Genomic DNA, 16621 nt, shown 5'->3' on the forward strand with positions numbered 1-16621 from the left:
ATAATACAGGAAAATTATAAAATTATAATCAGCGACAAACTTTGATCCTTTTGAGATCAGAATAAGGATGAAAATAATCCGCAATCAAAGTGTATTAATTTTGTCCTTAACAAACATTTGTTATGCAAAAATACCTAAACAACGGTCTTGAGATATATTTCAGAACGACCAGCTGTCGTGGATTTCCTCTTCATATTGGTACTTTATTCAATGACATCAGGACGATGAAATGTTGATGTGAATGTTTATGCAACTTACAGCGGAAGGAGTTGATGAAGCACGAGAATAATATGTAGGCTAGTCAATTCCCGAAGATTATTATACTTGTATTCTGCAACATCGTATGATTATACAACGTGAAATGCAGTTGATTCCAACATTATGGAATGAAATTATCATGTCGTAAATATATCGAGAGACATTGGAATAAGAGCAACTTCTTTTTTTGTTTTTGGCGTTCTCAAAACTATATCTGAAAAAAGTTGTCTATGGAGTTTTATTAACCGGTCCTTTCATAACGAGAGATTGAAAAAATTCTAATAACGCCCTCTGTGATAATCTAACGACATAAGATTTTTCCACTGCGTGGTATTTTACAAATAGTATAAGAAAAAGCGGGAAACTAAAACAAATGTTTCGATATGGCATAGAAACTCATTGTTTACTTCTATCACCATATGAAACCTATACAGGGTGTAAATGAAAAAAACATTTTATGTAATCGAGCAGGCAATCAAAAAAAATTTTGGTAATGTTCCTCTATAATATAAGCATAATATACTTCTACTGCGTAAATTTAAGTTCGAAGATAATTCCAGCCTATACGCTCAAGTTCCTCTTTTTCCTTTGATTTGTTTTCTCAAAAACCGTTACTTTCAGCAAGTAATCACCTTATTTGTTCAAAATGAGCCAAGCTATAAAATATTAGTTTTCAATGGTGTAATATGAATAGGAGGAATTATATGAAATTATAGGGAAACACCCCCAAATTTTTTTAATTGCCTTCTCGCTCCCATATAATGTCTATTCCATTTCATTTCTGTACATTTCTGGCAGGGGGAGCAGGGGCTGCTCAAAAATATTTTATGAAAGACCCACACCAGTTTTTGACAAGGAATCACATTCATTTACACATAGTATGAGAAAAAAAAGATATTCCGGATATCACTTATTTTTGGATTGAACGATTCACAACGAACGAGATAGTTATTAATTGAAATAATGTGCTCTTAATTTCGATAATTGATTTTTTGCCTAGCCCCTTCACCTTAAAGTTACTGCCTTTTAAAATTGTAGAAAACAAAATTCAAATGTGTCAAATGTATTAACAGATAATATTCCGTTTTAGGAAGAATACTATAAAATATCGAGTAGGCTGGTCAGGAGGACTTTGTACATTTGACAGCTGCTCACTAACAATAACTTTACTGTGAATTCGAGGAAAAATTCCGAGTGCTACTTTATCTTTTCGGTATTAAAAAATTTGAGAAAAATAGTCATGATTTCAATTCAATCTGAATATTGCAAAGCTGGAATCTTCAGTGGCAGACCATGCATCATTATTATTTTGTTCGCTGCTCTGATCGTTATTATGAAAAATGAGTCAACGAAAACGTTTATATATCATATTCATGTTTCGAATTGTAAACCTGGATAATTAATTATTATTAAACTCATTTCACAGGCTCAAAGGAAATACGAGTGGTTTGTTATTATACGAACTGGTCAGTTTATCGTCCTGGTACTGCTAAATTCAGTCCCCAAAATATAAATCCGTACCTTTGTACCCATCTTATATACGCATTTGGAGGATTCACCAAGGAGAACACATTGAAACCTTTCGATAAATACCAGGATATAGAGAAAGGTGAGTAGAATATTCCATAATATCAATAACTTCAAGTGAAGGAATCGTTTGTCAAATTATTATAATTACAGGTGCAATAAATTCTATATATATGAAGGATGAGTCTTTAACTCATAAAAATATTTTAACAGTAGATTCTTGAGGTCAAAAGAAACACTTTTTTCCTATACCATTTTTTCCAGTTCCGCCCTGATAAAAGGATAAAGCCATTTTAAATTTTCATAAAGAGCTGTACCACCCCTGGAAAAACAAAATTAGCTCAGAACAACTAGCTAAATCTTTGACATTACACATCTGTGGATCTTTTAAAAAGACAAAATACCCAATTATTCAAATTTCACACATCTATATTTTTTATTTTTGAACATCAAATTACTCGAAAACGGCGCATTAAATATACGAGAAAATATAAAGTGTACTTTTATTTTACAAAACGTTCAGATATTCATAAGATGACGTCCAACTTAGTTTCAAGAGTTGGATTCTTTGAATTTTTGGTATTTTTATGGTACGTAATACTCATAATGAAAAAACTGAAAGTCGTGGGTGATATATTGTGTTCGAAAAAGATTCATCAGATAAATGAAAAACTATATTCCGAAATTCACCTTATTCCAAAAAACCGTTTGTGAGAACTAAAAACATTTTTTATGGTTTTTCAACAACCTGTATCTTTCGAACTGAGCTGATTCGGAAAAAATGGTAAAGTAAAAACTGTTTCTTGGATCTCAAAAATCACCCTGTGTAGTTAAAATACATAAAGGGTGTTACTTTCCATAGGAATATGTACTTAAGATGTTTATCTACACTTTCCTTAGGCAAACAATATGATAAAATAACAAAATATAAGGAACACTAATCGTCGTAGTATTAGGATTCATTATTCCTTAACCTTCACTAAGAATAAGATTTTCTTCCTAATGACTAGAGCGATATTAAACATTGATATATATTCATAAAAACGATATCCTAATCCAAAACTCACTAAATCTAATAATTGAACAAAATGTGTTTATTCAAGTAATATCGCGAATGCCTGAGATGCAATTATGCAAGTACACACAGAGACTGAACTTAGTACAGTAAAATAGTTTCTTCATTATGCAATTCAAAGTGTTCCATAAGTTCATTTGATTCTGTGTGCTCTAATTCACAATCGTTGTGTCATTCTGGAATAAACGCACCTTTCTAATGATAGACTTCCTGAGGACATATCACTCAAATCTCTGCAATTTACGCGCAAACCCATCAATAGATATACCTATGCACAGTTAAATGTTTATGAAATTATCTATGCTAGGAATAAAGAAGTATTTGGAGGAAAAATACTCCAACCGTAAAGATTTCGGCCATGAGATCTTAACCTGAAACAATAAAGGCAGAAGAAAATATTCGATAACGTATTCGGAAAATTTTCAAACTGTGAGGTGAGGAAAATATTCCTTCCTATGAAAAAAATTACATCTTTAGCTAGATGCAATAACAAATTCAACAATTTTTCTAGTTTTTTAATCCGGGAAGATACTTGTTCTATTTTGTTCAATAAAATAATTTCAGAAGCCTTCAGGGAAAAATAAGTGTTCAATATTGTTTCAATGAAAAAAATTTCTACCAAATGTGCCTGACGAAATCATTTTTTCAAGCTAGAGTCAGAATCGAAATACCCGAAATGAATCAGATTGTTTTCAGTGAAAATTATAGTTTTCTATCTTTATCAATTTAATTATGAAATTTCACCTTTTATCGACTAAACCTAATAATTGTGTGAAAATTTTGGGTTGTTTTGCTAAAGAGTGCTCTTATAATGTCAAAATGGCTACTAATTCCATTTCAATGGTCCTGAGTGTTGATTCAATATCGAATAATTTTATTACAGGTGGTTACGCAAAATTTACGGGATTGAAAACTTACAATAAAGACTTGAAAACTTTGCTCGCAATTGGGGGTTGGAATGAAGCATCATCTCGTTTCTCTCCGATGGTTGCAAGTGCCGATAGAAGGAAGCAACTAGTGAAAAACTCGATTAAATTCCTGCGACAGAACAACTTCGATGGTTTAGATCTGGATTGGGAGTATCCCGCATTTAGAGAAGGTGGAAAAGCGAGGGATAGAGAGAATTATGCCAAATTAGTCCAGGTGGGTGATCCATTTCATTATGGAGACAATTTTGTTGCCTCTGGGAACATGAAGTTTGGAGGAGAATGTGACCATAAAAGTTGTCGTGTTTTGGTCTAGACACCCTTTATCGCGTTAAGATATTCAAGACCTGTGAACTAACAACATCATTTTGCGAAACTGAATATCCATTGAACAAAATAATATGGTCAGATTTATAAAGATAGACTAATATCAATTCGTTGAAATGTTAAAAAAGTTATAAAAATCTCATTGTTCACAGTTCCTAATGTCAGATATCTGTGGGATTCAGGTGAAAGTAAATTTAACAATCCATTTTCTTCCTCATTTAACACTCACGTCAATATACTTCGAATTATCAAATTTCTACCGTCATTATCTAGACAATAGCAATGAGGCATTGTTTTTTCATGAATATTGAACGTTGTAGGAAAAGTTTCTATATACTCGAACCTAGTCCTCTATACCAAGTGTTATTCTGCTATCATTAAACAAGGTATCAATTACTCCCAGAAACCGAATAGTAGAGCTAATGTTCATAATATTCATGAACAGGGAAGTACTTCTATTCTCACATGCCTAAGATCACTTCTACGTTGCATGCTATGACTTTATTTTGAATGTTTTCGACTTTTTAAGTGTTTGGTGAAATCAACATGAATTTTTTTCAGGATTTATGAGAATTGTGAGAGTAAGAGGATTTTTTTAATCAAACTAACCGAACAACCACGAATTGCTTATTAGACGGTTGTTTATCCCATTACTTATTTGTTTTGACCATTTTTGAAGAAGGTTCTGGATAATAGTCCTCTCACTATGTCGGATTGGATGAGGTTTATTTCCCATAAAAAATATTTCAGGGTTATTTTCTTTGCAGATAGCAATAGTACAAGTAAATTCTTTCAGAATACAGAGACTGGTTATCAGTCCAATGATGAATTTGATCGATCATACCATGTTTTTTCATAATCAGTGCTCAAATTTCCAAATTTTTTTTTAATTTTGAAGTTTCCTAATTTATTTTTTTTTGTAGGACTGAAACAAGCTTTAAAATTATTGGCATTGTAAAATTGTCTATGAAATTGGATGTCAATTTCCATCACCGAAATCGAAAAATGTATCGAATTCTGCCTTGAAATCCTTTTTATTTGTACTGACATTCCTAAGTTTCGTGCAATGAGTGATTTTATTTTCTTTCTTACACGATTTCACTTTTTCAAACAAGTCTTTCTGCGCAATTGATTCTTATTCAATTATCAACATATCAACAATGAGGCTTACGGTCTTGATGTTAATGTGACTTAATTTCATGACAGTTTTGATGGAAGGAATGTCTTTTTTCTATCTTTTATTTGCTCTCATTTTTTCGAGAGTTTTCTCTTTGTTCCTTTGTCAAAATACTTCCAAAGATAGATTCGGAGCATTTTGTATTGACTCAAACTCAAAAACGTCGTTCGGAAGTTATCACAAAAAAACTGAATTATTGGGATACCATTTGGAGGCACATATCTTAGCAGAGGATGTCGTAGAAAAAAAATGAAAATTCCTAACTCGTCATTATACATATATCTACTTTATAAAAAAGTAAAATGAAAGTCATGTAGTGCCTGAGACACCGTATATGTTCGCCTCAAACACATTTTTCCAACTTATTATTGTATTCCTGATGAACATATCGATAATATCTCTTCTGAAAAATAAACGAGGATATATTGAAAAATTCTTAGCCTTCTATAGAACCAAACAAACTTTCAATGTCAAAATATTTCATTACTCAACATATTATTCTCCTCTTAAATGGATAAATTTTTCACAGCGAACCTGCAACGTCGGTAGAGCTTCAAAAAAAAATGTTTCTTCTTGCTCTGCAAACCAGACCTCCACAGCTCTTATAACCTCCACGTTGGAAGAAAATGTACAACCTTTTAAACTTTTTTTCAGTTGAGGAAAGAGATGATAGTCGGATGGAGCAAAATCTAGTGAATAAGAGGGGTGTTCTAGTAATTCAAACACTAAATCATAAATTTTTTGCATGGCAATATGAGATTTATGTGCGGGGGCGTTGTCCTGCAAAAACTTTTACAGCAGATTTTTGAACACGAAATTTCTCAGGTCTTGGAGAAACAGAGTGCCGCCATTCCATCGATTGTTGCTTCGTTTCTGGATCGTAGAAATGTATCCAAGTCTCATCCATAGTAACAATTCGGTTCAAGAAGTCTACATCGTTTTCAAATCGAGCACAGATCGAACGCGATACTTCTACCCTTGCACGCTTTTGGTCAACATTCAAACATTTGGGGATCCATTTTCCAGCAATTTTTCTCATGTCCAAATTGACGTGAACTTTATTATGATGAACGCGTTCGTATGAAATATTCAGTGCTTTAGATATCCGTTTTAGCTTTTAGCCCAATTCGACGGTATTTTTGTTATGCATGGAACTGGTCTAGGCTAACTAGATATCAATACATCCTCGTACTTGTAAGGAACATTTGAAGATCTCAATATTTTCTGCAGGAATTGCGTGAGGAGTTCGAGAGAGAATCAGAAAAGACTGGAAGAACAAGATTGCTTCTAACCATGGCTGTACCAGCAGGTATTGAGTATATCAATAAAGGATACGATATACCTAAATTGACGAAGTAAGTAGAAGAATATGGTTGTATCACTCACTCATAGATAATTCTCGAAAATATGCAAATGTTGAGCATGCATTTCAACTTCCACAGATACTTGGACTGGATGAATATCTTGAGTTACGATTATCATTCTGCCTTCGAGCCTGCTGTCAACCACCATGCACCCCTTTACCCTCTGAGGGAAGCCACCGAATACGATTATGATGCTGAGCTAAATATCGTGAGAAAAAAATAGAAAACAAAACTAGATTTTTATTTTACTTGATTCCTTTTCTAGGACTACACAATCAAACACTACCTCGAAATGGGTGCAGATCCGAATAAGTTGGTGATGGGTGTTCCAACATACGGAAGATCATACACCCTTTTTAATCCTGATGCAAACGCCATCGGAGATCCTGCGGATGGTCCTGGAGAAATGGGTGAAGCTACGAGAGAGAATGGTTACTTGGCCTACTACGAAGTAAGAAACTCATCGAAAATATTTTTAATGATCGAATTTTGATGGATCAATACTGCCAAAAGTAATAATAAATTTGAAAACCTATTGCAATGACTTTGAGCATACATTGCATAGCTAAGCTGGAGTGATGAAATGAAAATTTTCAAACCAGAGGATACATTACAGGTCCTTTTTAGGAAAAACCATTTTTTTTTCAATATCTCTGCAATTATAGTTGAATGACTTATATTATAGCATTTCCTGATGATTTTTGAATCATTTTGCATTTTTCTAGATTTATTGCTTCAATTTGAACATAACCTGTGTAATCTCAGATGAATAGAGTTTCGCAGTAGAAAATACATAAAAAGTTACACCCAAGTACGGTTTTTAAATCATGTCACATCGGCGGTCTTGAAATAATCGATACATTCTATTCATTATTAGTCTGTTGTCGTACAGTGATTCACCGATTCATAGTGAAAGGCATGTTTTCGCAGATCTGTGAAAATGTCAAATCCAACGGATGGACTGTTGTTCAACCTAACGATAAAGCGATGGGTCCATACGCTTACAAGGAAAATCAATGGGTTGGGTACGATGATGAGAATATAGCTAGAAGGAAGGCTGAATATGTTGCTGAGAATGGTTTGGGTGGAATTATGTTTTGGGCCATCGACAACGATGATTTCAGGGGAAGCTGCCATGGTAAACCATATCCGCTGATTGAAGCCGCTAAAGAAGCCCTTATTTCTGCCTCAGGGTAAGTTCTAAATGCCATAGGAATATTGATACCTGGAAGTATTTCATTGAGAAAAAATTTTAGTCCACACTGTTGACTCGACGATATAAAAGTTCTCTTTGCATTGATCATATTTCATTTCCACCTAAAAAAAATATATCCAAATTTTAGAGCACTATGTATCATACTTTAATTCCTAAGATCAGGAGTGTACAGGTACTAGTTCAGGGTGAGCAAAATTGGTGATACCTGAACTACAACTTTTTAAAATGAAGCGATAGAGGAGGATGAATGGCACATTACGGTCGTCTTTTTTCAAGAAACTAATAATGCCATCAATTGCATTCCTTTCTTCTTTTGTTTTCGAGTTACAGGCCAAAATTGAAATTTGGGCGATTTCAACTTTGGTCATCATCTCCGTTTCCGATGGGATGTTGAAATGGAAACATTATAGAGACATTTTTTTTATAGCAATCCAGTGGCGTACTATGATTTTTTCAACAGGTTTATTTGCTGAGCTATAACATAAAATTTTGTTTTTTATTATGAAAACAGTATTTTAAAATGACTTAGAAAGAATCGATATTTTTTTCCCGTTTCAGAAATATATCATACATCATATATCGTCCTCAGATTTGTTATAAAAATACACAACTTTATGTTATTATAGCTCAGCAAATAAATCTTTTAAAAGAAATCATAGTACGCCACTGGATTGCTACCAAAAAAGTGCCCCTATATTTCAACATTCTATCACAAACAGAAACGGAGATAATGACCAAAGTTGAAATCGCCCAAATTTCAGTTTTGGCCTATAACTGGAAAACGAAAGAAAATAGAGGAATGCAGTTGATGACATTATAAGTTTCTCGAAAAAGATGACCGTAATGTGACATTCATTTTCCTCTATTTCGTTGGGTTAAAAAGTTGTATTTCATGTTTCACCAATTTTGCACACCCTGTGCAATTCCCACAATTAGCAGGGGTACAAATCAATTAAATTTTTATTTTCATTTCAAGGTTGACAGATGAAAATCTCATTTCACCCCCATCTAAGCCAACAAAATCGAAGAGTAGACTAAGAAATAGGCAGAAAACGACGACAGAAGAACCTTCAACAGAAAAGTCTGAAGTAGCTCAAAAATCGAACAGTTCACGAAGAAGGAATAGGTAAGAATTTTTCCGACTACTATGATAATCACATTGTTTCACAGAGCTTGGTCGATATTTTGTGGTTATAGAAACAATTAGAATGTCCCCTCGAAGATATTCATTAATTATTCTATAAACGACTATTTTGCCAGTTTTCTCAAATCAACCTTAGATTGCTTTCGAAATGTAATCTGATATCAGTATCGAGAATGCAGAAAATTAATTTTCTCTTCGAATTGTGTGTTCGAAATGTATAAACAACTAGTTTCTTTATCAGATAAGTGCATATTAATAATTAGAGCTGAGAGTAAAAAAAGTCCCTTTGTGCATTATATTTACTGCAGAAAATGAGTGATATGTGTGAAAATTATGCATGCAATGTTATTTTATTCTTTCAGGCTCAAATCGAAGGCCAACAACAGAGTGTCTGACTCAGACAGCAAGTCTAAATCCAGGAGAAATGAAGCGAAGAAAGCGGAAACCTCAACCTATAGCAGTCTCAAGGTGATCACGCCTGCTTACACCACTCCTGAACCACCATCAACACCAGATCAAGGAGGAGGTGAGTAGCATATGCCATTTACATTTGATCAACCCATATGGAAAGAATTCGATCCTGTTAATTTTTATGCATTTATTCATATCTATATTATGTTGAAAAGAAACAAGACATGATCTAATTGTTGCTATAATATTCGAATTAGAAGTGTTCTGTTGATGGTAATTTTTTCAATACTCCATCGATCAATTTCTACAAAGTTGTATTAGATATAGCAATGGGGAATTCTCCTCATTTTGGGTTATCACAGGATAATATGCAAGTTTAAACTGAATAATTATGAGTTTCATTCATGAATTTTTCGAATGCACAGCGGAAACTATTCAAAATCATTCTTCAAATATGGGATTTTAAAATTTAAATAGCTTCATTTCTAGTTTACGATTTGGCAACAGCGCCTACTAGAAAATGAAAAGAACAATGACTTGTTTATGAAATAACAGCTGCTGATTCAGCCATCATCAGGAGCGTACTCAATGGCGAGCCTCAAGAGCAACCGGCCATAAAAATACCATAAAATTTTACTACCTTCCTCGTTCGTCGCAGACTTCGTAGACAACCATCTTTGTCTATCTCATCAAGATAGTGTATTTGTTGTCCTTTATTATCAACACATATTCCAGTCGTTGTTGCCAACTTGTGCAATAGAAACGAAACGCTTTAAATTTTAAATACCCATTTTTATTTTTCGTTTTCAAGTACTCATCCTGATGAGCATTCATGCATTATTTTCAGAGCTTTCTTGAATTATATCTATTTATGACTTCAGAATTTGTTTTATCTCGAACCTTCGAAAACCATTTGATTGGGTTTAAAGAGTAAAAAGTAGAACTATTGTAACATATCTTACATCGATTACTTTACCATATTCAAGCAAAATAATTGAGAATACACCAAATATTTAAAAATCCAGGAAGTTTTTCCTCATTGTGTTCAAAATTCATTATCACTTTCTATTTTATTATAAGCAGCATTCAAATGTGAAGATGAGGGCTTCTTCCCGCATCCCAAGGACTGTAAGAAATATTTCTGGTGTCTCAGTGGTCCAGGGGAACTGGGAATAGTAGCTCATCAGTTCACTTGTCCAGCTGGTGAGTGAATACTAGATATTTACATCTATAATTATTCTGTTACTTATACCACGATAGTTTTATCGAATGTGTCTACGTTATACCAACATTATGGACTATTTTCAGGACTATTCTTCAACAAAGCTGCAGATTCTTGCGATTATTCGCAAAATGTGTTGTGCAACAAGAAGCTCTCGAAGACGACAAGTACGACGGAAGGTAAAAAGAACGTGGAAACTGTGAAGACAACGACAGAAAGAATTTCAACGACAGCAGCAACTAGAAGAACAACAGCTAGGACAACTACCACTACTGAAGAAGAGTACGATGTAAGTACAGTAAGCATGTTATTTTTATCACAGGTCACCGATCTTTGATTCCGTAAATTGTGCCTTAATTTTAAAAAATTAATGATACTACAAAGATTTAAAGTTAATCCTGCTGTAACACACTACGGTAGTAAGATGGGGAAAAACTGAAAGAAAACTATTGAATATTGAATTGATGATTGAAAATTAATAATTAAATTAGATCTGAATAACAGTGTTTTTACTAAATTAATTAACCGCTACACTATGACAATAGCATCTTCTGTTAGTTGTGCTCCTTAACCTAATGTTTTCCGTTGCTCTTCCCTTTCAGGATGAATATGAGTACGAAGATGAGGAAATAAATGATGGAAAATCAGATTCTGAGGAAGATCCAAGGGTGATTAAAGAACTTTTGGACCTCATAAAAAAAGCAGGTAAGTTCTAATATATGACATCAAATTCTGTATATTCAAATACTTCTTGAACAATCACAATTGAACTAGTATTATGTTCAATCTAGCAACGTCTACAATGTGAAAAATTATCAGCGGGTTTCACAAAACTTTGATTGCCCGATCAACGACCTTTTATCTTCACTGATATTTCCTCAATAATCTGAAAAACTTGTTGCCTAGTTGTTATCTTTTCTTGGACATAACGAAAAATCACTCTTTTTTGGAAAATGCAAATTTTCTCATCAATTCCTTACAAAATGAGGCTCATCTCAGAAAAAACTTGATGATATAAGGAACATAATGCAAAAGGTTATCGTCCATTTAGTTAGATGAAATGAAAGAATGAAAATTTTAATGTGTTTAAATTTTTAGCCTTGAAAAAGAAACAAGTCGTTTCGAAACGTCGGCGTTGTATTGAAGAACAATAAAGAAAATTAGTCCAAGAATCCCAATATTCTTTCATTTCATAATGCAAAAGGTTTACGCACTTACGGGACTTACCTAATTGTGAACTGCCCTGTACATACGTTGATCATAATTTCATGGAATAATGATATTCTGAGTGCTTCCGACTGAAAATTCGAATCAGACGTATTTTACCGTAGCAGCTGTATCTATTCTATAACTTATTAGAAATAAGGAGAAGGAGCTTCTATCCCTATAGCTAAAATGAAATTGTAAAAGCTTAGATGCCTGTACATACACAGCAGTAAATCCAAACCATTACTGGAATGTCTAACTAATTCACTGATCAGAACAGAATTTTATGCGGTCTCCACAATCACTCAATATATTCTCCGGAGAAGCAGTTCTAACAAACAACACTTTTCTAGGCGGTATAGAGGAATTAGAGAAGCAGCTCAATATTGGTCACGACGAGGTGAAAGAAGGCGCCACTACACCTTCTACTAGAACTAAATCTATAGTAGAAAAGTTCCTGACTAGCAGAAACAACAAAAATACTTCAGGAACTAGCAAGTGAGTCTGATATGATTACAAAGTTTAATAATCGGCAGTGGCGGCGCAAGACCTTAATTTGATGTGGGCAAGATACATTTCGCGAGGCCCTTTGGTTACGCCAGAGGACGTTTTCATGGGAAAGCGACTGATAATAAAAAATGGCCCACCTGAAATGCTAGATCATGCTTAGTTGAAAACTTTCAAAATAACTACTGAGGACTAGTTCAAATGAACGCGCAACAACCTGTGATTGGATCCATACACAGTGCAAGATTGTGTTGAACTCGGTCAACCGTTGATATGGTCGCGCGTAATTAATTACGCGTAAACGGTTGCCGGAGTCGCGCGATCCTTTGAACTAGGCCTCAGTGTATTTAGTGGGCTTAGTTCAGATGATAATGCGTAAACGCGCGATTCACAAACCGCGCGACTCAAGATTCAGAGGAGTCATATACAAATGTTCATATGGTCGCGCGACATCGCGCGTAGACTCCACTGTATCTTAAGGCATAGTTCAGATGATTCGAACCAGAAACCGGACTACTAAAGATACAGAGGAGTCTACGCGCATATGAACATTTATATTTGACTCCTCTGTATCTTTAGTCGCGCGGTTTGTGGATCGCGCGTTTACGCGCTATCATCTGAACTAAGCCTTATTCAGTTATGTGCATTCAGTATAGGTCCTTTCGTTTGCATAAAAAGTATAGCATTTTTCTACACTCGATTTTAGTATTCGTTTGCTGATTGGATTTACAGCAGTGTAGAGTAGGTGTAGTTTAACTACACCTCCTTTTGACTAGGTGTAGATAAAATACACCCCCTCTACACTGGTGTGAATCAACTCGAGTGTAGAAAAGTGCTACACTTTTTATGCAAACGAAAGTACCTAATATCATAGTCGTATAGAATTATGAACTATATACGCCAATTTAGTGAGTCTCAATGGCTTTTTTTCAACATCCCTATTTAAGCATGAAAAAATTTCATGGTTTCATGGATTCATTCTGAAAATTGAGTTAATGTCAAATTGTTGATAACCCGCTGTTGGACGTCAAGCTCAAGCGGTGTAGTGGATCCTCAAGGTAAGCGTCCACAGTTAAGTCACTCGGGCGAAAATTATTCGCTTCGAGCGAAATTTCGCAGTACCTAAACCAAAGCGCAATTCATGCAGAGCGAAATTGTCGCGTGTAGAGACCTTTGATGCGCTGATAAAGATCAAGAGACCACCGACTCGCAGTGAGGGACCTAGCCTGGCAATTACTCGGTACCAAAACTTATAATCTTTGCTCGGTACCTCTACACTAGGCGCTTTTTAAAAAGTCGGTCTATTTCATAGAGTTTCTTGAGTGTATGGATATGTTAATCGCTGTTTTCATGACAGAACATTCTTTTCCTTTTGGCTACTCCTTCCTTTCTGAAGTAATTTTGAAGATCAAAACGGTTCTCCTTAATCAACTATTCGACTCTAATCAATATTCTTTGATACTGTTTGAAAATGTACGCAAATGTTGTAAAGTAAAGGAACTTTTAAATTAACTTCTTTAGATTGCTACAGGAATGTGTCTCATACCAAACATGTTGGTGGAACTTGAAAATGGCAGAACAATTTTCTGGATATACCCAAAACCCTTAGAGTTAGACACGTTCACTGTTTTTTATTGCATAAACCTGATGCGAGGGGCTCCTCGGCCCGCGAGGCCCCTCAAGCCGCGAGGCCGTAGGCCGTCGCCCACGTCGCCTACGCCTTCCGCCGCCACTGATAATCGGTTAACGATATGTTATTCTAACCATTTTGACTTATCAATGATAGATATACAACTATAAACCGAAACAGCAGAGGTCCCCAGAATGCTGGTATAGAAAAAGATGATGAAATTCCGAAGAAAACTGACAAAAGACCACAATACACCACAATATCGAGAAAAAGGCCCACACCAAATAAGGACGAAACTGATGATGAGGAAAACGAAGAGAAAGAAGAGAAGCCGGCTATTTCCAAATACGCAACTATACGAAGAAGTAAGGAAGGATTAACTATTGAAAATAGGTAATGAAATTATTTCTACAAAACCAACAAATTAATTCGTAAATTACCTATACACACATAGCATACCTGTTGACTGGGTTTTTCATTTCAGGCCAATTGTAGACCGAAATAAAATATTAGGTGAGGAAGATAGAGATACTGAGGATAGTAACAGAAGAGAGGTAACAGTGCACACTACACCACAATATGTAAATATAAGAAGACAAAGACCCACAACAACTACAGATCAGAGCTCGACTGCCAAGTAAGATTATTTTGAATGAATATTTATTAAAACATTTAATAAACCATTTCATTTCAGGTATGTATCTATCAGAAGATCAACCACAGCGGATTCGGTTAAGGAGGAGGAGAAAGAAGAACCCACAACTTCCAGGTATGCCTTTGATTTAACCTGATTGACTCTTCTATAATACCTACAGCGGGTTTCATAAAACTTTGATTGTCCGATCAACGATTTGACACTCACTCGATGACTAAAACAAAATCACTGAATCCTTTTCATTTCTGAATATATTGAAGAAGAAGCTATTGAGGATAATTGAATGCAAAAATGATATTTTGAATGATCATGACTGAATTAACGGTTGAAAACAAATTGACGTTCATTCGTCAATCAAGCGTTGATTCCCCTATCAAGCTTTATGAAACCCGGGATTAATCTTCTATAAACCTCTTATCGAAGTCAATTAAATCATGAAGTAATTTGATGGATCCTGCTTATTGACCTCTTCACTCCTTCGAAAAGATTACAGTTAAGAAGCACTACTGAATGAACAAACTATCAAGAACTATAATAGTTGGGGTGCCCAAGAGGGAAATTCAGTATTTAGTCAGTATTTAGTGTCAGATTAATATAAAAGGAGATACCTTGGACCCTGTAAAGTTTCTCTACCAAAAATTAGACCTGTATATAGGGGGAATTGTTTAGGACAGCTTGTTAGAATATTAAAAAAAAATTTATCATTGTACATACTCGAGCGTGTCAGATTAAAATATATGTGGGTAATATTACATGTTGAAAAGTATAAATTCTCTTAATCTGACAATTTAAGCACTACGAAAATGAGTGGGAGGGCGCCAAACTTGCAAAAAAAGTCAAAAATATAATCTATCAGTTTCAGCAAGCCGAAACAATAAAAATTGGCCATAAAGGTCACAAAAATTAGTTTGTTTGAATTATATCCTGTCATTTCCTACAAAATTTGTCCCAAGCAATTTTATCTACGTTGGAACGTTTTTGAGGTTTCTACATTGATCTTGGCCTTTCGCCCTTATCGTATGTAAAATTGCTTCAGAAAACAGTTGTATGGAATTTTATTATCTACAACTTTCATAATGAATACAGAAAGTATTAGAGGTACATGAAAAGAGAGTTAAAAAAATGCCTTGTTATCATCGTCAAACTGTCAGATTTAGAAAACGCCTCATGATTAATGTCAGATTAATGGGTCAACACGTCTGCAACACCGAGATTAACCATCTGTACGAAAATCTGACACGCCCGAGTATGTACAAGTAATGGTTTTTCTTTTTCATTTTCAAAAGACCTCTGTGACTTTGACCTTGTAAGTCTTTTGAAAAGTAGCTTCCTTTGGGTCAAATTAACATATCCTCTGAAATTGTGACACGGTCGATAAAAATTTTTTCATCATTTTCAACCCTTCCGTACCGGCAGCACCACCACGCAAACTGTCAGATCATGAATTTATTTCCAGAGACACGTAAGCATATACAGTATCTCAATCTGACACGCTCGAGTATGTACACCACATTTTACATCTTTGGAAACCTGCAAACGCTATCCCTACCGCTGAAACTGCATACATAATAGAACTTTTTTTTCTTTCTACCATCCAATCTTCAAAATCCAATAGGTCTTCACGTCGCTCGAGTAAATTCCGATTCATCATCGTCGGCTCCCCAACTATAAGCTTCAATAATTTCAACTATTCAACAATGAAATAATTATAATAGCTAACATATGTTAGTTGTCTATTCGTACAATAATTCAATAAATAATCTGTTATCTATCAAACTATAACAAAAATTTATAATATCATAACTATAAGAAAAGAAAATAAACAATCTCTCAATATGTAGTCACCTAAATAAGATATTTTTACAGGAATGAAGCATCCGATTCTCCAATCACGGAGAGAACAACGCCTTCTTTGAGGTAATATTCCCAGAGAGTAATTGCCATTTGAAATGAAATCTAATACTGAACAATTTCAG

At 34.6% G+C, this 16621-nt stretch overlaps 1 protein-coding gene across 1 annotated transcript in view; it reads left to right on the forward strand.

Moving 5' to 3' along the window:
- The window catches only part of LOC123311892 (mucin-5AC-like), a 55722-nt gene that overhangs the window by 34831 nt on the left and 4270 nt on the right, over positions 1–16621 (forward strand). The window contains exons 3-18 of the mRNA XM_044896011.1: positions 1685–1867; positions 3744–4003; positions 6521–6645; positions 6733–6862; positions 6920–7105; positions 7585–7847; positions 8847–8996; positions 9377–9540; positions 10509–10628; positions 10734–10936; positions 11250–11352; positions 12207–12351; positions 14147–14383; positions 14475–14627; positions 14685–14759; positions 16512–16562. Coding sequence (XP_044751946.1) covers positions 1685–1867; positions 3744–4003; positions 6521–6645; positions 6733–6862; positions 6920–7105; positions 7585–7847; positions 8847–8996; positions 9377–9540; positions 10509–10628; positions 10734–10936; positions 11250–11352; positions 12207–12351; positions 14147–14383; positions 14475–14627; positions 14685–14759; positions 16512–16562 — 2548 coding nt within the window. The remainder of the gene's footprint in view (positions 1–1684; positions 1868–3743; positions 4004–6520; positions 6646–6732; positions 6863–6919; positions 7106–7584; positions 7848–8846; positions 8997–9376; positions 9541–10508; positions 10629–10733; positions 10937–11249; positions 11353–12206; positions 12352–14146; positions 14384–14474; positions 14628–14684; positions 14760–16511; positions 16563–16621) is intronic.

This window comes from Coccinella septempunctata, chromosome 1, assembly GCF_907165205.1.
Source record: "Coccinella septempunctata chromosome 1, icCocSept1.1, whole genome shotgun sequence".
NCBI classification, from domain to species: Eukaryota; Metazoa; Arthropoda; class Insecta; order Coleoptera; family Coccinellidae; genus Coccinella; species Coccinella septempunctata.